The sequence below is a fragment of the Martes martes genome, assembly GCF_963455335.1.
Source record: "Martes martes genome assembly, chromosome: 6".
NCBI lineage: Eukaryota > Metazoa > Chordata > Mammalia > Carnivora > Mustelidae > Martes > Martes martes.
The window spans coordinates 116,228,025-116,249,121 of NC_137893.1; the positions used below are offsets into that span (position 1 = coordinate 116,228,025).

The 21,097-nt window shown below is 54.1% G+C and overlaps 1 protein-coding gene across 6 annotated transcripts in view; it reads right to left on the reverse strand.

The window, feature by feature from the left end:
• Positions 1-8,522: 8,522 nt before the first annotated feature.
• The window catches only part of ANKS1A (ankyrin repeat and sterile alpha motif domain containing 1A), a gene marked incomplete at its 3' end in the record, with an annotated part of 176,938 nt that continues 164,363 nt past the window's right edge, over positions 8,523-21,097 (reverse strand). For 2 of the 6 annotated variants that reach the window (XM_080806335.1, XM_080806333.1), the window contains 11 exons: positions 20,144-20,242; positions 19,433-19,585; positions 19,214-19,321; positions 17,849-18,013; positions 16,410-16,535; positions 16,089-16,160; positions 15,815-15,901; positions 15,115-15,252; positions 13,402-13,572; positions 12,400-12,497; positions 8,523-10,999 (listed from right to left, as the gene is read on the reverse strand). In XM_080806335.1, the coding sequence (XP_080662461.1) occupies positions 10,996-10,999; positions 12,400-12,497; positions 13,402-13,572; positions 15,115-15,252; positions 15,815-15,901; positions 16,089-16,160; positions 16,410-16,535; positions 17,849-18,013; positions 19,214-19,321; positions 19,433-19,585; positions 20,144-20,242 (1,221 nt within the window). Of the gene's footprint in view, positions 11,000-12,377; positions 12,498-13,089; positions 13,189-13,401; positions 13,573-15,114; positions 15,253-15,814; positions 15,902-16,088; positions 16,161-16,409; positions 16,536-17,848; positions 18,014-19,213; positions 19,322-19,432; positions 19,586-20,143; positions 20,243-21,097 lie in introns of those variants that run through there. The other 4 variants (XM_080806337.1, XM_080806336.1, XM_080806334.1 and 1 more) reach the window with 2 other exon arrangements.

Sequence of the window (21,097 nt, forward strand, 5' to 3'; positions counted from 1 at the left end):
GTGGTCTTGGGTATCTTTTCTTGGGCATTTGTATCTCTTTGGTGGAAAATGTTTATTTTAGTCCTTTGCCCATTTTTTAAAGAAGATTTTATTTATTTATTTGACAGAGATCACAAGTAGGCAGAGAGCCCGATGCGGGGCTCCATCCCAGGACCCTGGGATCATGACCTGAGCCAAAGGCAGAGGCTTTAACCCACTGAGCCACCCAGGCGCCCCATGCCCATTTTTTAAATTTTTTTTTTAAATTTATTTATTTGTTAGAGAGAGAGTGAGTGAGCACAGGCAGACAGAGTGGTAGGCAGAGGCAGAGGGAGAAGCAGGCTCCCCGCTGAGCAAGGAGCCCGATATGGGACTCGATCCTAGGACGCTGGGATCATGACCTGAGCCGAAGGCAGCCGCTTAACCAACTGAGCCACCCAGGCGTCCCCCCATGCCCATTTTTTAATTGGGTTGTTTTGTTGTTGAGTTGTAGAGTTCTTTATAAATTCTGGATAGTAGACCTTTGTTAGGTAAATGATTGGCAAATGTATTTTCCTATTCTGTGGATAGTCTTTTTCTTGATAGTGTCCTTTGATGCATAAAAGCTTTAATTTTTATGAAGTCCAACTTACCAGGTTTTCTTTTTATGGATTTGCTTTTGCTGTCAAGTTAGGAACTCTTTGCTCAGCCCTAGAGCCCCAAGATTTCCTCCCAAGTTTTTTTGCTAAAAGTTGTATAGTTTTGTGTTTTACATTTAAGTCTATGATCCATTTACAGTTAATTTTGTGTAAGGTGTGAGACTTAGTTGAGGTACTTTTCCCCCTCTTGTCTGTGGATGTCCAGTTGTTCCAGTTGCACTTTATAAGTTGGGCATATTTGTCTGGTTCTCTTTTCTGGGTTTTCTATTCTGTTCCACTGATCTATGTGACAGTCTCTCTTCCATACAACACAGTTTTGATTACTGTAGCTATATATTAAGTCTTAGAATTGAGTAGACTGATTCTTCCCACTTCATTCTTCTGCTTCAATTTTTTTTTAAAGCTATTTAAGTTTCTTTGCCTTTCCATGGACTAATCTTGTCTATATCTACAAAAAAAAAGAAACAAAAAACAACCAAAAAAATGCCTTGCTGGAATGTTGATAGATATTATATTAAACCTGTATATCAATTTGGGGAAAATCGACATCATTACAAAGTTGAAAGTTCCAGTCCATGAGTATGGTATATCTCTCTGGTTATTTAGATCTTTTATGAGTCTTTCATCAGGACTGCAGATTTTTTTTAAAGCTTTATTTTTTTTTAGTAATCTCTACACCCAGTGTGGGGCTCGAACTCACAACCCTGAGATCAAAAGTCACTCTTCTGACTGAGACAGCCAGGACTGTATAGTTTTTATCATATAAGACTTTAACATGTTGGATTTACACCTAAGAATTTTTTTTAAGTGATTACAAATGGTGTTTTATTTTTTGTTTTGGTGTCCACATGTTCATTTGTACAAATAGAATGGACTTATACAGGTTTATGTTGTATTCTGTGATCTTAACTCACTTTTTCTAATAATTTTTTTTTTTAGATTTTTTGGAATTTTCTGTATAGACAATCATGTAATCTGCAAATAAAGGCAGTTTTATTTCTTTTCTGATACGGATGCCTATTATTTCCTTTTCTTGCCTTATTGCACTGGCTAGAACTCTCAGAATTTGAAGACTGGTAATGTGGAATCCTTTCTTTTGTTCCTAGTCTTTAAGGGGAAAACATTCAGTTTTTCACCATTAAATATAATGTTGGTTGTAAGTTTTTTGTAAATGTTCTTAATCAAGTTGAAGAAATTAAGTATTAAGTACCTCTCTGTATTAAGTACCACAAATTTAGTGCCTTGAGACAAGGCAAATTTATTATCTACAGTTCAGGGTGTCAGAAGTCCACCATGGATCTTATCAGCTAAAATTAAGATGTGGGCTGAGCTGTATGAGGTTCTAGGGATGAATTAGTTTCCTATGGTAGCTCTAACAAATTAGCACAAACAGTGTTTTAACAAAACCAGAAATATCCTTTCTCACAGTTTGATTCTGTTGTGGTTGAAGAATATGTTGCATATGATTTTAATTCTTTTAAATTTGTTGAGGTTTGTTTTATGACCCAGGATTGGTTTATCTTAGTATGTGTTCCATGGGCACTTGAAAACAATGTGCATTCTGCTGTTGTGGGCCAGATTGTTCTCTTAAATGTCAGTGAGATCTTGCTGGTTGATGCCGGTGATGAGTTCTAGTTTACCCTTGATGGTTTTCTCTCTAGTTGTTCTATCAGCTGTTGATAGTCTCCAATTGAAGTTTCTAACTATATTTATTGTATTAGTCTTCTCAGGCTGCCATACAAAGTATCATAGACTGGGAGGCTTCAAAGACAAAAATTTCTTTCTCAATAAATAAGAAATAGGCTGGGAAGGCCCAGATCAAGGACTGGCAGTGTCAGTTTCTGGTGAGGACTCACTTCCTGGCTTGTAGATGGACACCCTCTCCCTATGTCCTCACATGGTCTTTCCACTGTGTCTGTATCTAGAGCTCTCCCTCCCGCCTTCCCTCCCACCACCTGTAAGGCCAGCAATCCAACTGGATTAGGACCTTATCCTTATGAGCTCATTGAACCTTAATTACCTCCTAAAAGCTCTAACTCCAAATAGAGTCACAGTGGGGTTAGGACTTCAACATAGGAATTTTGGAGGGACACACTTCAGTCACAGTGTTTATGGATTTGTCCATTTCCCTTTTCAGTTCAGTCTCTGCTTCACATATTTCGCAATTTTGTTGTTTGGCGCACACCCAGACTGATGTGTCATTTTGGCACACTGACTCTTTATTATTGTATAATGTCCCTCTCTTTCTTGTAATTTTCTTTGCTCTGAATTCTGCTTTATGAGATACTAATATTGCCACTCCTACTTTCCTTTGATTGATGTTTGCATTATGTAGCTTTGTCTATCCTTTTGCTCCCAGCCTGTTTATATTGTTATTAGAGGTGTGTTTCTTGACAGCATATAGTTCATGTTTTTAAATATACTCTGCCAATCTCTCTTAATTGGTGTTTTAGACCATTTAGTGTAATTAATGATATGTTAGTGCTTACATGTGCCATTTTTTGTTTGTTTTCTGTTTATTCTGTTCATATTTTCTATTTTTTTCTGTCTCCATTTGAGTTACTTGAAAAAAATGTAACACTCCATTTTGATTTATCTGTAGCATTTTTGAGTTTATCTCTTTATGTAATTTTTTGGTGTCTTCCCTAGGTATTACATATATGCATAACTTGCCATAGTTTACTGGTGTCATCATCTACCAGTTTGAACAAAGAATAGAAACCTTACCTTTCCATCCCTTTCCCCCCAGCCCCATTTAAAAGATAATCATTTTAAATATTTCTTCTACACATATTTTGAAACACATTAGATTGTGTTAAGGATTTTGTTTAAAAAAGATTTTATTTATTTGAGAGAGAGGAGAGCATAGAAAAGGAAGCAGAGGGAGAAGGAGATACTCTGCTGAGCAGAGAGCCTAAAGCAGGGCTCGATGCCAGGGCCCTGGGATCATGACCTGAGCTGAATGAAGGCAGACGCTTCACCGACTGAGCCACCCAGATTCCCCTGTGTTACGATTTTGCTTCATGAAACACATTAGAAAGATGAAGAGAAGGAGAGTCTACTGGGTTTACCCGTATTTTTGTTTAATGTTTGTTCATACTTTCTGATATTCCAAAACTCCTTTTTATATAATTTCCTTTCTGTTGAAAACATTTTTTTTTTAAATCATTCTTTTAAGTTAGGTCTGCTGGCAGGTAAGTCCCTTACTGTCCTTCATCTCAGGCTGTCCTGATTCTCTTCATTCTCGAAGGATATTTTTGCAGGCTTGTTGTTTTCTTTCAGCTCCTGAGAAATACGCTGCTACTTCTGGCTTCCACAGCTCTGCTGAGAAATCCACCGTCATTCACATTACTTGTCCCCTGTAGACAAGGTAAGGGTCTCCTCTTGCTGGGCTCAGAAAGTTTTTGTCTTTCGTTTTCAGAAATGTAACTGTGAGGTACCTTGGATATGATGTGCGATGGATTTCTTGTGGTTTACCTGGTTTGGGGTGTGCTCAGCTTCTCAAATGTGTAGGTTGATGTCTCTTGCCAAATGTGGGAAGTTTTCAGGCATTATTTCCTTGGGTACTTTTTCAGACCTCTTACCTTCCCCTTCTGGGACCCTGCTGACACAAATGTTTGATCTTATGTTAGAGTTCTGGGTCCCCAAGACTCTATTCATTTTCTTTCCAGTCTGTTTTCTCTTTCTGTCCAGATTGATCGTCTCCATTGTTCTGTCTTCCAATGGGTGGATTCTGTCTCCCATCCATTCTGCTGCTGAGTCCATCCGCTGAGATTTCATTTTGGGTTATTGCATTTTTCAGGCACGCCTCCTTACTGCTGGGCAAGAGTGAGTTTCTTTTCTTTTCTTTTTTATATTTTTATTTATTTGACAGAGAGAAAGCACAAGTAGGCAGAGGGAGAGGGAGAAGCAGGCTCCCCGATGAGCAGGGAGCCCAATGCTGGGCTTGATCCCAGGACCCTGGGATCATGACCCAAGCCGAAGGCAGCCACTTAATCGACTGAGCCACCCAGGCACCCCGAGAGTGAGTTTCTACTAGGCCTCCTCTGATAGTGCTCCAGTGGGCATGTAGGCCAGAGTGTTAGCCTGGTGAGTGTGGAAGGTGAGGCCTTTGCTGGCCTTAGGCCGGTGGCGCACAACTGTTTTGTGGTTGTGTATGGATGGCGTAAAGCAGTTAGTGTCTTCACAGGTCTGTCCTGCCAGGCTGCCTCTTTTCTGGCCCTTTGGCTAGAGAGAGCAGACTGCTGTTGGGCTTTGTCTGTGCCATTGGTGTCTCGGCTTATTTGTACTTAGCAAGGAGAATAGGGGAAAGTATGTCTACTTGATCTTCCTGGAAGCAAGATCCCGTTTACTTTTTTTTCTTTTTTGAACATTTTATTTATTTGAGAGAGAGAGAGAGAATTACAAGCAGGGGGGAGGGGCAGAGGAAAAGGGAGAGGGAGAAGCAGGCTTCCCGCTGAGCAGGGAGCCTGATGCAGGGGCTCCATCCCAGGACCCTGGGATCATGACCCAAGCCGAAGGCAGACTCTTAATGACTGAGCACCCAGGCTCTTCTTTTAAATGGCTCATTTGGCTTTGTGGAAATGTTTGATTTTTATATAGTTGGATATATTAATTTTTTAAAAAATGGATTCAGTTTTGTAGCATGCTTGGAAAGAGCTTTATCATACCAAGATTATGAAAAAAAATCCCATTTTTTTCTAGCTTTGTTGGGGTTTTATATTTTCTGCGTGCAGGTATGTGAGCCATCTGGTATTCATTTTGTTGTAAGGAGGCATAGGAATCCCTGTACTGTCCCGAACCTCTGTGGCTACGCCATTGTCCCAGGCCCATTTACCGGATAACACGTACTCTGTGGTGTTAGGGAAACTCTTTCATTTGACAAAGGCTTGTTTAAAGTAATTGTCCTAATAGCGGAGTCCTGAGCGACGGAGTCACAGAGCTGTAGGTGCTGCCCCGAGTGGGGGCTAGTTGACACCGCCGCCCTCCCTGGGTGTGAGCTGATGACAGCTAGTGCTGTGTGAGCCAACACAGCGTGGACCTCGGACATCTGGAAGGGCCTGCCTGCCCTGTGCGCTGGGGTCTGGTGGGACCTGCACATCCTGTAGGTGGAGGAAGCCAGAGGTGGCCAGGGCTAAGAGGGTGTTTGGAGCTGCCCTGGACAGTGCTCCAGTTTGCACAGTCCAGTTTGCACTCCACTTCTTCAGTCCCCTGCTCACGGTCACCCAGGTGAGCTGCCTCAGCCTACAGGAGGAATGTGCCAGCCCCCTGGCCTCCTGGACTGCAGTGTCTGTGGGGGGAGCCGCTGAGGACATGGGGGTGTTGTGGAGAGGGGAGTGCATGGAGCGGCTTGTGAGGGCCTATCTCACCCTCCAAGCTGAGATGAGAGCAGAAAGCTGTGCCGCACTCCAGCCGGCTCCGTCTCCAGGTCCTGAGGAGATGGTGTAGACCATGTTCTAGACAGAGTCCCGGGGAACCGGGAAGGCAAGGCGGGCCAGGCTGGGCAGATGCATTCCCGCTGAGTGTGCCCCATCCGTTCCTTTTCTGAAGCTGCCCCAACCCACACCTCCTGCCAAATTGGCTATTCCCGTCGGGCCAGGTGCGGCACTGCCGGTAGCCTGGATGGCAGGCCCGGGTGCCCTGCACGACTCAGTCTGTTCCTCCCCCAGGTCCCCCTACAACCCCCCCCCCACCCGACCCCGGCAGGCCCCAAGGCCCCATCAGCACTGCAGCACTGGGGCTGGGCAGCCTGAGTTGTGTTGCTAAGGCTTTGGAGTGATGCCAAAAGGGACCCTGACAGTGGCATGTGTCCCAGTACACTGTTCTAGAGCAATAGTGACACTAATCTTGGCCATACCGTTTTCCCCTGGCTGTAAGATTTCTTCTGCCTAGAAGAGAGTGCCAAGGCCAGAGAGCACAGGGGTGTGAGGATGATGAACCCTAGTCTGAAAATGAGGCCCTCCACGACTGGGCCTCACTCTCTTTACCCAATGGCCATGAACTGGCCTAAGAAGCCCTAACTGGAGTAAGAAGCTGGGATTTGGTCTATTAGCTGGCTGGCTAGGAAAAACCTTTCCCCACTCTAGGCCTTGTTTTCTTCATAAATATGGTTGGGTATTGGATTAAACCAGTGATCATTTTTTTTTTTTTGAAGATTTTATTTATTTGACAGAATGAGAGAACACAAGCAGGGGGAGCAGGAGGAGACAGAGGCTAAAGGAGAAGCAGGCTCCTGGCTGAGCAAGGAGCCCCGCCTGGGGCTCGATCCCAGGACCCCGGGATCATGCACCCAGCCGAAGGCAGACGCTTAACAGACTGAGCCACCCAGGCGCCCCAGTGATTTTCACTTTTAACACCCTTGACAAACGGAATTATTTCACAGAAACTCACTTATATAAGTGTTCAGTGCTGGGGCACCTGGGTGGCTCTGTTGGTTAAGCGTTCTACCTTTGATCTTGGTTCAGGTCATGATCTCAGGGTCATGGGATAGGGCCCAGAGCCCTGCGTCTGACTCTGTGCTCAGCATGGAATCTGCTTGAGATTCTCTCTCCCTCTCTCTGCCCCTCCCCTTCATACTTTTTTTTTTTTTTTTAAGATTTTATTTATTTGACAGAGACACAGCAAGGAGAGAATACAAGCGGGGGGGCGGTGGTGGTGAAAGAAGGAGATGCAGACTAGACTCCCTGCTGAGCAGAGAGCCCGATGCAGGGCTCGATCCTAGGACCCTGGGATCATGACCTGAGCTGAAGGCGGACGCCTAACAACTGAGCCACCCAGGCGCCCCCCTCTTTCTCTAGTAAGTCTTTATAAGTGTTCAGCACTAGGCAGCTTGGGTGGAGGCAAGCATGGGACCAGGGCCTCTAAGGAGGCTTAAAGCCACCAGATGGGATGGTTTCTCAGGTCGTCCAGCTGGCCCTGGGAAGGTGTGGTAAACTTTCTGAGCTTTGGTTGCTTCCTCTAGAGAGATCACACCCAGAAAGCTGTCAGAGCTAACACAATGGGTGCCTGGAAAGCTGCTAACAGGCATTGGAGCACAGGTGCTGTCAGGGACGGGGTTAGTGGTACTGTTTGTGTCTTTCCAAACCCTCTCCTCTAAATACCAGCCCAACACCATCCCCTCCCCTTCCCTAGCCTGCCAGCTCTGGGAACACCCCGTGCCTTTGGATGCCCAGGGGCCCAGCTGTGGCCTCAGTGTGGCTTTGGGTCAGTGGCTAGCTGTGCACGGCTCAGACGAAACCTCCATAATCAAATGAAGTTCCCTGAGGGGGACACTCTTCCACAGCTCTCCATCCTGCCGCACAGCCTTGTAAGCAGACATTCCATGTACGTCTGTGGGTCGACAAGCCCAGGCCAGTGTGCAGAGGAGCCGTGGCCATAACTAGAACATGGTCTCTGCTTGGGATTGGAGGAGACATTCTAAGCAGGGGAAGGGGAATTGCGGGGGCCTTGCAACTAAATGGGATGAACGAACAGACCGTCAGGGGCAGCCTCCCGCTGGAAGCGTGCCAGACAGAGTGGCACCCCCACACTCGTCCCAAACAGTGCAGGACCCTCGTCAGCAATCCGCGGCCAGCCTATAGCCTGGGCCCACACTTCTGCCAGAGAACCATCAAGAAGCTTTCCAGTTCAAAAACTCCCCAAAAATAAGGCTGGTTTCATGTTGCTTCTCCTTTATTAATTCAGTCTGTTCTACGTTGTACAGTTATGAAAATAACCGAACCGAAGGTGGAAGCCCAGGAATGTTGACGCTCTGTCTCACGTAGTGAGGTCAGTCTATGTTGCCGCACAGATTCGTTATGTTTGGTACCACAAGATGTTTGTAATTCGGACAGAATCAGACAGATTAACAGTTCTATGTACAGTAAAATAAAAGGGGAATTCATTCAAGTATCAAAATACAGAGACAAAGATTAAATAACATTTTTATTACAATTCAGTCCCATTGCCACCCCGTTAGCAACACCACTTCCATGAGCTGCTTCTGACCATCATCCCGCAGATCTGGCCTCCTGCAGGCCGACCGAGGGCGGACGAGCTTTCTCCTGTCAGCGCGGCAGCCACCACATCTGCGGCCTGCTCAGCCAGAGGCTTCTGGAGGGACTCCCACCAGAATCTGAGGCTAGAGACCCAGGAGGGTGGTGGAGCCTGGCAGACATGCAGCCTGGCAGTAGGGTTCCTATGGCTCGGAGCGGCTGGCAAGCAGAAGGGAGGTGAGCAGAGAAGCCGGGCCTGGGAAAGGTACGACTCCCTCACAAGGCTGCCCCTCTCCTCACAAGGCTGCCCAGAGGGGCCCTGCATGGCTCAGACCCTGCCGCCGAACTCGGGTGCGGGACCGGGCGGCTTTTCTGCTCGATGCCTGTCCTTGAAGTCACACCACCCTTTTCGAAGGGAGAGAGAGTACCTGACCCGGGGATAAGTAAAAAGGAAAGAAAAAAAGATCCAGTCCCTACCCTTCTCGGCTATCCAGAAATAAACCAATCTCAAAAGCAAACCCAGAGCCAGCACAGACTAGCCAAGGCTTTCCAATATGACAACACCCTGAATAAATAAAGATATAGCAGCTTCAAGGGGAGGAAACACCTACATGTGATTTAAAAACAAAAAGGCAGCTCGAGCAGCTCATCGTAGTGTCTACAGTTTACTTTTTGGACCTGCTGGCCCCCCGAGAGGAGAGGCGCTCTTAGCTGAGGCCAGGCCCCCCCCTGTTAGGGGAAGGAAGGGTGCCGACCCCTCTGGTTCCCTGGTCGATTCTCACGGGTCGGCAGGGGCAGAACATGTGTGGTGCCAGCTGGTGGGAGGCTCCCGGGCTTTGGGAGAAGCAGGAAGTGAAGCCAGACTTCAGGCGTTGAGGTCCTGGTTTAGTACCGGGAGGTGGGGGTTCCCTGGCCCTGCTCCAGAGAGGAGGCCCAGCCTCAAGGCAGCGGGAGGATGGGCTTTTCCTTTTCTGGCCACCAAAGGGCGGTGATGTGCCCAAGAGCACTCTCCATGCACCCAACCCACAGGGAATTTCAATTCACAGCCTTTGCTGGGAAGGAAGTCCCGAAGCCTGGCATGTGGGGGCTGGGAGCAGCCCGCCCGGTGCTGGCAAAGCATGAGGTCTGCTGCTGAGTTGGCCAGGGAGGAAGGGCTCCTCTCTGCTCCCTACCCTGGAAGGGGGTGGGCCAGGCCAGCAGCGGAGCTGGTTCTGCCCCTCAGCCTCACAGTGGTCACCCCGTTGGCTTCCACCACCCTCAGGAGCACAGAGCAAGAGTCCAAGTTAACAAGCGAAGCAAGCCAGCAGGAGGCCTTAAGTGGCAGTGGTGCGCCAGGGCCCCAGCCTGCCCTGAAGGCCACGCCGGGGGAGAACTGAGTCCACGGTCACCTTATTTAGCCTTCTCTACACTTGGAGCCCGGGATGAATCCAGCAGCGAAAAATACAACAGTCAAACTAGTAATTCAGAGAATCAAAGCAAGCCGTAATCACATAGACCTGATTAGACAAATCACAAATCAGCAGGTAGCCATCTTAGCTGACCTACCCGTTAATGCCCAAAACAAAGCTGCTTTTTCTCCTTTCTGACCGAACACAGGCAGGTCTGAGGTCGCCCACGCACGTGTGGGCCAGTGCCCTGACCACCACCGGCTTGGGCGCCAAGGAGCGGCCCAGACTGCATGGCACCAGGAACGGCTCCCTCAGCCCCGTCTGGCCCGTGCACCTTCACATTTGGAACCCCGGGAATGGCCCGGGAGTCTCTGCTTTTGCCAGGTGCCTCTGAGGCTGTGTTCTTATTGCAGAGGTGGCATCTGGCTCCGAATGGGGACAGAAGTTGTGCAGTTTGTAAGGAACAGCAGCAACCGACTTGGCTGGGTCTGAAAGCAGACTCGAACAACCCTACTCTCGTCTGCCCACCTGGGCCTGCTTTCTCTTCCCCCACAGGCCGCTGCCTCCCCTGCAACCTACCGGACCACGCCAGCAGCCTGTGCCAGGGATGAAGGCTGCGCAGACCGGCCTCGGAGCTGCTCTCGGGCCCCCTGTCCTCCCACCCTGAGGCCGTCTGTCTAAAGATTGGCAGTTTAACCTAGAGGTTTGAGCCAAGTCTTAAAAATTCATTTTATAGAAAAAATTTTTTTTCTATTAAAAAATGTCTTCTGGACAAGTCACTTCTTGACCCTCTGGAGTTTCCAGTTTCCTCCGCTCAAGGCCTGGCGTGTGGCTTGCTCTGTAAGACCTGGTGGTGGCAGGTCCAGGCCGGGCAGCCCCAAGGAGCTGCTCCTGGCAGAGGCTGGGCCTGGGTCTTCAAAGCTGCAGGTGACACAGTGGTGGCGGTGGTGGCGGTGGCGGCGAGAGCCTGTGCTCCCCACGTCTGTGTTTCCGCAGCACAGTTGGTTCCTCAGTGGCTCAGCTTGGCAGAAGCAAACACAATGGGGGGGAGGAAAGGGTTAACCACAGAGGCCTGCACGGGGTGGAGGGAACTGAAAGGAAGCATGGAAGCCAAGGAACATCCCTCACAGCCTCCCCCAGCGCCTGTGGCTCAGCACGGCTGCTCTTGAAGGCACAAGGCCAGGCCGGCGGGCGGGAGCACCCACCCCACGCTACCACCTTGGGCTGCGCCTCTCCAGGAACTGCTGGAGCGCCTGGCTTCCCTGCGGGCCTACACGGAGCTGCCGCTTGCCTGTCTCCTGCCATCTGAGCTCCTCGGCCCTCCCCAGACACTGGGGGGCTTCTTCAGAGCCTCAGCTCCATGATCCCAGCTGGCGGACTGTCCCCCTCTGGGGACTCAAGAGATGGAGGGGGGCTGACTATCTCCGGCCCCCACACTGTGGAGCAGTGTTGGAAAGCTACCCAGAGGACAAGGGGGGAGCTGCTCGGTCCGGGTTCCTGTCCTGGAGCAGCTCCATGCTGTGAGGGAAGAAGGGGCTGTGTGCGTGCAGGGCACCAAGCCTCCCTCGCGCTGGCTGCTACAGAAAGGCCTTCCTCCTTGGTGAGCTAGACTCCAGAGCCAGCCTCGTGACGCCCTGGCGAAGACAGGGGTGGCCGACCGCACACCAGCCATCCCGTTCCTCGGAGTGGAAGCCTCAGCGGGACCCAGAGACCAGCTCAGGGAAGCCGGCCTGCGGCTGTTGAGATGCTCAGAGCTCCAGGCTGTGGAGTTAGGCACGTGCTTGAGGACCTCGGGCCCTCACAACGCAGTGTGAGCCTAGGTGAGCCATGCCGCCCAGCTCGGGCTCTCGCAGGAGGGAGGCCAGCACCTGACAGCAGAGGACAGAGGGTTGGGGCCGCAGGCCAGCCGTGAGCGGAGAGCAAGGGGATTCTGGCACCGGGTGGTCACAGTGGTTGGTTGTGTCAGGAAAGGTGCAAAAAGACAGTTCACTCTTGGCAGCGGCACCCAGCTGTGGCTCAGCACAGAAGCCGGGAGAGGAGAGCAGACCAAGAGCCCAGCCTAGTCAGAGGGAGCGGTCACGGGTGCTGTCTGGCTCTGCCTGAGGGCTGCTCCCCGCCCCAGGGTTCACAGTGCCTGCCCGCTGAGCCCTCCTGGTGCCCACCTGGAAGGCAACTCACACCCCCACCCCTGCCAGGCTGTCCTCGCCCAAGGGGGGACTTCACAGTGTCCGGTGGTGTTGGGTACGAGCTGTGAGTGTGGTGTCTAGAGCGGCTGCCGGCAGGGAGAGCAGGGCCCTCCGGGGCTGGGGCCTTGGCGTCAGCAGCCGGAAGGAGAGCTGAGAAGAGCAGAGGTCGGATGGCAAGGCACAGTGAGACTAGTGGAGACAGGGAGTGAGCGGTTAGAAGATAGTGGTCTCATACTTGGTGCTGAGGCTCCGCTTAGAGTCTGGTTTAGGGTCCACAACCCAGGAGACGCTGGCATGGGACTGGGCATCTGGGTCCGTATCAGGTGGTTCCAGCTGCCAAGGAAGAAAGGCGAGAGGTCAGAGAGGGAGCACCGTGCCTGGCCAGGGGGCAACAGGGCCCAGCTGTCCCTTCTTCCTGCGCAGGGCTGTGCTGGTGTTGTGCCAGCATGAGGAACATGAGGGGCGGCCCTGGTTCTCCTCAGAGAGCAAGCCCCCTAGGGCTGAGATGGCAAGAGTGGCACCCTCCCCGGAGCATCATAGGAGTGCCACCTCCGGGCCTCTTCAGGGCCGCCTTATCCCAGGGGCTTCTCAGAGCTGCTCAAGTAAAGGAGCCTTGACCGACCCGAGCATCATGCTCTGAACCCCAAACCTGTTCATGGCGCCAGGAAGAGGGTACGGGGCTGGGAAACCCAAGCCTCTGGGGCCCTTGGTCGGGGCCTGTGGGCGCACCCCAGGCAAGACCACAGCGGGCACCCCGGGCCTCTGCAGAGAGGACACACAGAGAAACAGCTAAAGCACAGATAGGGATGGCAGGAGGGCGGCTCAGGAAAGAATGTCACGTGGGGTGGGGGAGGCCACTAGCGTCTCAGAAAGCTCACGGTCACTTCAGGGAGACTGACACACAGACAGCAGGAGATGTAAAGACCTTGACTCCAGGACTAACAGACGGCAGCGGTAGGTAAGAAGGACGATGGGTGGTGCAGGTGTGACAGTGACAACAGCGACTATCGGGGGGCAGCGGCACCTGGGGTGCAGAGCAAAGCAGACACAGACATGGGGTGGCGTTACTGGGGGCTCACTGTGGGCCGGGGCCCAGGGGCGCCTGGCGAGGGAGGGGACTAAAGCCCGCGGGGCACAGAAAGGCGCTGATGGCTGGTTCCCTCCCGGTGCCGGCTCCACCCCAAGCCCTCGAAGCCCAGGAGGTAGGAGGAGGTCTGGGCGCCTGGGGCCCACGTACTGCTGACTTCCTCGTGCTGACCCGAGGCTTAGGCACTGGTTTGGAAGATTTTGTTTCAATCATCTCAGCAGTGGAAGGCCCCAGGGAGCGGGACTTCTGGGCCTGCAGGGCCAGCTGATAGGCCACCTCGAATGCCTGTCCCAGTGTCAGGATGATCTCGTAGGTCAGATTCTGGGAGGAGACAGAGCATGACTTCAGCACTGAGACCGAGGAGCCACCTCACCCCTTTGCTTGAACCCCTCCAACCTCCCCCCCACTCCCCCCCCAAACCAGGCTTCACAGCCCTGAGCACAGTTCCGGGGCAGGGGGCACCTGGATGGCTAACAAGTGTGTGGTCAATTCTGCCAGGATACTTGTTTTCAAAGCACTGCTTTGTCCCAAGGTGACTGAGATGTTAGGGAACAATCTGAGCATCACACACATTTTGTTTCCCCTGCATGATGTCGATGTAGACACAAATACCAAGGGACCCGGCAGCTCGGCTTCCCTTCCCGTGGTGCTGTCCCTCTCCCAGCCCTGAGCTCCCCTTCCCACCCCAGGCTCTCTCAGGTGGAGGGGGCCAGCCTGACTGCCACAGCTCTTTCTTAACCACTGCCCAGGAACAGCAGCGCCAGGGTTTGCTAGGTTCCTCTCTTTCAACGTGTCACTGAGCAAGTTTCTGAGCAAGTTTCTGAGTGTGGTGCCCCCAGCCCCATCTCCCTACAAACCCGGCTTTTACTGCGTGATTTTATGTAACATGTTCCTCTTTGGGAGCACGTATGTTGTGTTACAGCAGAAGTGACTGTGGAAAATGGGAGCTCTAGCTCACAGTGCCAGGAGCTACGAGTATAGAGCAGATGACCCCATTCACCTTCAAAACCAACCCCACGAAGCTGCTCTTGTTACAGCCGCTTTTCAGCCACAGAGCTGGGGACAGTGACTTTCTAAGACCACATAGCCAGCAAGTGGCAGAGCCAGGAGTCTGATGCTAGGCCCGGAGTAAGCATGGATTTCCTGGGGCTGAGAATGCCTGGCCGTCTGTGCTCCAGAAGCCACAGGGATTTGGCAACTAGCTACTGTCTCCCAGGACAGCAGGGATCTGGACAGAAGCCTGGGGCTGAGGAGAGGGCCTGGGGCCTTGTCTCAGGGCAGGGGCAGTCCCTGTGCGCCCAGCCGGAGCGTGAGTGTGAGAGAAAGCAGCCTCCTGTCACGAAGGCACTGCTGCCCCCAAGGAAGGTAGAGGGCATTTCAAGGAGACTCTCCTTTGAGGGTCCCAGGGGGGCATGGTGGGTTGACAAGCAGCCTGGGGGAGGGAACCCCTGATCAGAACCACAGAGGAGCCGCCTAGTTAGCTGCCTGTTCTCCTCTGTGCTTCAGTCTCATCACTGTCTGTAGGGGCGCCTGGGGGGCCAGTTGGTTAAAGGTCTGCCTTCGGCTCAGGTCATGATCCCAGGGTCCTGGGATCGAGCCCCACAATGGGCTCTCTGCTCAGCGGGGAGTCTGCTTCTCTCTCTCTCTCCCTCTGCCCCTCCCCCAGCTTGTGTGTTCTCTCTCTCTCATTCACACACTCTCTCTCAAATAAATAAAATAATTAAAAAAATAAAAAATAAATGAAGGGAACTGGCCCAGACAGCTGCTGGGGCCTTGGCCCAAACCAGACATGAGCCAGGTGCCACCCACGTGCTGGGATGGCAGGTCCCCTCCCGAGGTGCCCAGCTGCAGGGCTCCACCCACCACATCCACCGTGCTGAACACATGGCAATAGTGGTGGCTGGTCTGCAGGTCCTTAGTGATGTAGGCAAAGGTGCAGAGGTCCTCTGGGTCCTGGGCTGCACAGGAAATGTTCCGAATCTCATGCTCCGCAATGACATTCTGCTGGGGAAAGCAGGGTCTGGAATTCTCCGCCCCAAGGCCCACCTCAGCCCATTTACACCGCCACCACCACTGCCACCTTTTCCCAGTCTGGGCTGTTAGCCCAAGGCCACTACTTCTCTTGTTCGGTGGGTGCAGGGGCAGTGCCTAGCCTTGCCAGTATAGGTTTAGGGGTTTCTGCCCTTAACCATGGCAACAGAGAGCATTAATGTTCACATCTGACCACCAGCTCTCTAGCCCCTCTGCCCTCCAGGGTGGGGACAAGGCAGGTGAGGTACCAAGGGTGGGGCATGGGGGGAGTCCTTTGCTCGTGAAGAGAATCACACCACCAAGGGCCCGAGAACAGGTAAGAGGGCTGATAGAACCCATGCTCAAGGAGGCCAGGGGCACCTGTCACTAGGGCAGGGCCCTGGGATCAGGATGTGTGGCAACTGAGAGCCAAGCGCCTGGCCGAGGGGGTAGGAGTGCAGAGGAATAGAGAGGGCTGCAGACACTCTAGGAAGCCTAGAGGAGGGGGTGGGGAGAGGGTCCCCTCCCGCTAACAGTGCTGTGAGAAGCACACCTTGTTGGAGGCATCGATGAACTTGACACCTTTGTATGTGATGGACAGGATGATAGTGGGGATCTTCTTCATGTGCTCGGTGGATTTCTAGAGGAAACACGGAGTGGGACTGTGAATGCCCCTTCTTAAAGCCAAGCCCCTTGGATCCCACAGGCCCCAGCCTCCCCCTGACCTTACATAGCGTGGGAGGGCCCAGGGGCTGCAGCAGGCGCCCCCTTGATGCCTCCCATCCCCACCAAACCCCCACCTGCCAGCACACACCCAGGCAACCTACCCGCATCTTTGCACAGGCATCCTGTGTGGATTCCGTCCCTCGAAGATCTTTGATCAACATGGAGCCCAGATACTGAGGGTATAGGCAGTAACTGGGCTTAGGACGTCCTGCCTTACCAGGCAGGGGGACCCAACCAATTGGGACCATAGTCAGGTGGTTTCCTCTCCTACCTCCCTTCCCCTACCCTGTCTGGGAGGCCCTCCTGCCCCCTAGGTGCTAGGGGTGTCCGAGGAGTGGAGAACAGCACTTGAGACCTGGACCTTGCCGGGAGGGGTGGGCGACAGGAAGGCTAGCCAGGGTGGGAGGGCAGGGGCAACTCACGTTGGCTTCATAACCGCAGGACTCAAAGATGAGTTTCTCTGGCTGGTGTTGCCAGCTCTGCACCGGGGCGTAGGGGGCAGCCAGGCTGGGGGGCCGGAGGGTCAGTTTGGCTTCGCGCTGCTCTTCCTGTAGAACACATGGGGTCACAGGTGCGCCTGCCCATTTCAGAGGAACTCAGGACTCCAGCACACCCAAGGGCAAGGAAGCCTACTACAGGGTTCAAGGGCAGGAGACAAAAAGTCAAGCAGGTGCACTGGGGCGGAGGTGAGGCCCACCCACGCCAGAGGGAAGGCGGGGAGGCAGGGATCCAGGCCCCCTAAGGGCAGGCTCAGCGGGGAAGGCTCTAAGGTAGACAGGACAGGACCAAGACCAGAGAGGGGAAAACAAGCACAGAGCACCAAGAATGGGGAGCAGAAGCTAGGTCCGCGGAAGCCTCATATACCAAGTCTGGGGCCCTGGAGCTGGTTCTGGGTGGGGCAGGTGTCCCGGGAGGGAGCGTTTTATACTATTCCCTGAGGCTGTCACTGGGTGGGGGTAGGGGGGCAGGAGGCCACTGAAATCTAGGTCAGGTGATGGGGGCGTTCAACAGGTGGGAAGAATGGGGAGGCGAGAAGAGAGTCAGGAAATCTTTATGACTTCCATTCCTAGCACTGTGCGGAAGTCTTCGGCTACGGAGCGACTAAAGCGGTTGGACAGCACGCTTTTCGTATCGTGACATTCACGGCCATGCCCGTGGAGAGGTGAAGGACACCCCCAGGGGCTGGAGGTGAGTGTAACTCAGGAGAAAAAAAGCAGTGAAACTAGAGTTCCCGGGGCGGTGAGGGAAATGTGTCGATCTTGTGTCCAGTAGGCCAATTTGGAGGACAAGACGCAAAGCCGAGAACCTATGTGCAAGGCAGGAGGCCGGGCAGACGAATACATCAGGAGGCCAGAATGCAAGGCCCTGAGAAGGTGACCGAGGACTGCAGACTGGGGCCAGTCCAGGGCCTAGCAGAGGCTGCGTGGGGGGAGGGGAGCGGCCTTTAGGAGGGCAGACAGCACGGCTGGATAGGTCTCCCAGCTGCATCCCATGCTGGGCTGCAGAAATGCAACAGGAGGAACAAAGTCTGACTCGGGCCCTGGTTTTGTGGGGCAGGCGGGGTGCGGGGAGTGGAGTCAAGGATGGGAGAAAGCTGCTCTGTGGAACAGGCAGGGCAAGCAAGCTGAGACTGGGGCAGGAACGGGGCTGGTGGCCTGAGGGGCTGGGATGTAGAGGCTGAGATGCAGGGGAGGCCCTCCCAGGGAGGGGAGGAAGCAGGGTCCTCCTCCTGCTGGTGATCCAGGCACCTCCAGTTCAATGGCCTCCTACCCCCTCTCCCCAACACCGGCTGCCAACTCAAGGGACACAGGGGCAGTGAAGGGGTCTGGGGACCCCCATTCACAGCCCCCCCCGGCCCCACCTGGATTCGGAAGCGCTCAGCTCGAGAAGGTGCCGCAGGGTCATGAAGACTGTCATGCCGCCTCCTGCCCGTGTCCCCTGGAGGCAGTAGCAAGTCTGCAGAGCGGCCAGTGCAGGAGTCATTCTGGCTCAGTGGGGATGACGTCTGGGAGAGTAAGTCCTGGCACTGCAGTGGGGAGAAATCCAGGGAACACTTGGAACCCAGGAGGCCAGCCCCTGGACTATGGGTGTCAGCCAGCCCTGGGCTGCCCAGGGCCCAACAGGGGCAGGTGGATCGGTGAGAACGGACGCGGAGCAGGCACCAAACGGATGGCACACTGGCCCACAAGCCTGCGGGGAACCCGGCCGCAGGGCCAAAGCCACCAAATTCTTCCCCGAGCCAGGAAGCCCTGGTGATCCAGTCCTGCGCGCATGCAGCCACCACGGGCACCCCCACGGGCACCCCCACATCCCTTGCACACTCCTTGGCCTGGAGCCGTATGGGAAAGAGGAGGGTACAGGGCTGGGAAGCTGCCTTCCTGTTCATCAAAGATCAAATCATCTGCTGTGATTCGCTGCCGCTCCCTGGGCAGTGACCAAATCCAGAGCCCTTTCTTGAGAAAATACACAGCGCCTCACGTCGGCACCCCGAAATCCCATCGCCTCAGTTTTTATGCCAAGTGTCAGTGTTTCCTGGCTCCTCAGTGTCACAGGGTCTGCAGGGTGAGAGGACAGAGCGATGCCCTCCGGGTGAGGCGGCCGTAAGCAGGTGGAGCCTAGGGGCCCTGTTTGGAGCCCGTCAGGGGCTTGGCTCGCAGGCTCCGGGTGGAGCTGGTCTCAGGCCTCAGCTCCACAGCTGGGCGGGGTCTAACCTGCAGTCTGGGGTCGGCTGGCCGAGCCACAAAGCATCTCGAACACACCCTGCCGCGAGGCTTTTACTTCAGAAGACCTAGGAAGGGCGCAGGTCCTGCCACGGAGCTCCAGCTTTGCCCTCCATCTGGGTTCCCCGCAGACTGCCCCCCCACTGTCCCTCACTGCGCCCCTGGCTCTGCCCCCCCGCAAGCAGTGGCTGGGATTTGGATATTTTTTCCCTTTTCCTGACATGTTACTTTCTACTTAAACTGGAGTCTATTAGAGGTGCCACCGGGCTTCTCGGATGCAGGCAGGAGGCACATAATCGATACATAACCGGCCCAAACAACTCCTGCTCGGTGCTCCTCGAACTCTCTGGGCCCTGGGGGCACACTGGCCCCGACGACAAGAGGGGACAGATCGCTCCCACCTCTCCTACGGAGGTCATGCTCTTTCCAAAGAATGCCTCAAGCAGTCTCTAATTCCTGGCAACACGAAGAACACACTGAGCCCTTTCCATCCCTGCCCCACTCACTCTCAGCTGGGAAAACCGCGGGGGCTTCTGAGGCGGCTCCTCGTACGGTCTGTCTGCCAGGGAGGCGATGATGCGCTTGCGGTGGCCGAGGAGATGGACCTTCAGCACCTGGATGGGGGCAGGGGAGGGTGATCAGGCCGTGCCTGTGCCCATAGCCCCCCACCCGCCCCGGACCGCACCCTGGGGGCCAGGCAGGGCCTGAGCACAGGCTGTACTCACGTTGACAAGCTCCAGTTCCCAGAGGTTCTTCACAGTGTCAATAGAGCTGTAGCCACTGGACAGGAAGGAATGCACGTAGTCCTGCAGCCCCAGGGAGTCCAGCCAGGAGGGTACTGATGGGGGGCTGCTGCCGTCACAGCCCAGAGCTTTCACCTACGGGGCGAGAAGGGGCAGGACTGACAGCTCAGCCCTCCTGGGGCTACAGCCAGGAGACCAGGCTCCTCTCCCTTCACACAGCCTTTTCTGCCGCTGCCTGGTCTCAGCACCCCCACCTGTGAGGTGGGGCCCCCGAAGCCCTCCAGGCCTGAGGAAGACAGCCCCAGTGGGTACTGCTAGATGGGAGGGAGGGTTCACAGAGGGGCTCCCACTGAGCTCTGACAAGATCATGGACCTGGTGGGACAATATGGTGTGTTCCTGTGAAGTGGGCATTGGCCTCACTATCGGGACTTGTTTGTGCTTCCTGAGCTCTGGGGTGCGTGGAACAAACAAGGGCAGCAGAGTCAAGGGGAGGGGCTGGGGCTACCAGCCCCAGGACGTGGCAAGACAGTAAACAGACCTCTGTGCTGCCTGCTGGGTCCCCCAGGATGCGGGGCAGACCCCTGGCAGTGATCCACATCCCCTGGAGCCAGGCTCCTTCCCTGTTCTGGGTCCAGGTGGGGTCGGGAGAGGGCCCTGGCTTCGGCCGAGGCTGCAGAGCCATCAGTGGTTACCTTGGGCAGGGACCTCGCCGCCTGGAGCAGCTTCCGCCGGTGCTGTGGGTCACTGATGCCAATCTCCCGCAGGTCTTGCTCTTCCATCACGTTAGACCCCTGAAAGCAAGAGAGACCGACGTGAGCACCCTTCTGAACTGGGGGCCGGTGGAAGCCTCTCATGGCCCCTCACCACATTCTTCTCCTCTACGCTAGGCACCGAGGGGTACAGACAAGTACCTCTGGGCGGACAAGTCTGCCCAGACAGCCCACTCCTGCCTGAGTGGCTCCCAGGCGAGCTGGCCAGCACCGGGGCTCAGAGTGGACAGGGCCGGGGCATGCAGGGTGCCCAGCCCCAGGTGCATCCACTCCTCTGGGGGGCACGTCCACAGCCTCAGAGATGAAGCACAGGGGGACTCTCCAAGCCTCCTCAAAGACCTGCTTTCCTGACTTGAAAGCCAAAGCAGCCGCGTTAGGTGATCTGCCAAGGAACTAGACTCATCCCAGGGAGGAGAGGAGTCCCAAAGCAGAAACGTCAGAAAAAGATTTTTGGCTGGCCCGGGAGCTGGGGAGTGCCAGAGCTGGGCCACTGAATGTGATGGGGGGGGGGGGGGGCGGCGGCTGTCGCCCCTGCAGGCCGGCCTGCTGACAGCGCCCCAGGAATTTGACTCAGACCACCCCATTTCACACTCACGACCAGGGGACTGTCTGTCTTCACCCCTGTTTTATAGGTGAGGAAAAAGAGGTATACTGGTCAGGACTGTGCCAAGGCCGCGCGTCGGGTGGCAGTGCTCAAAGCTGGCTGCTCCCTGCCCTCAACCTCTATGATGTTTTATTCCTCACAGGAGTGTCTCCAGGTAGGTTTTATCAGACTATGATTCACAACAACTCAGAGGTTCTGCCCTGCTTTCAGCCACAGCGTGTCCCCAGAGGCAACTTACTGCCTTCCCAGCTGTCCCTCCTAAGCCAGCTTCC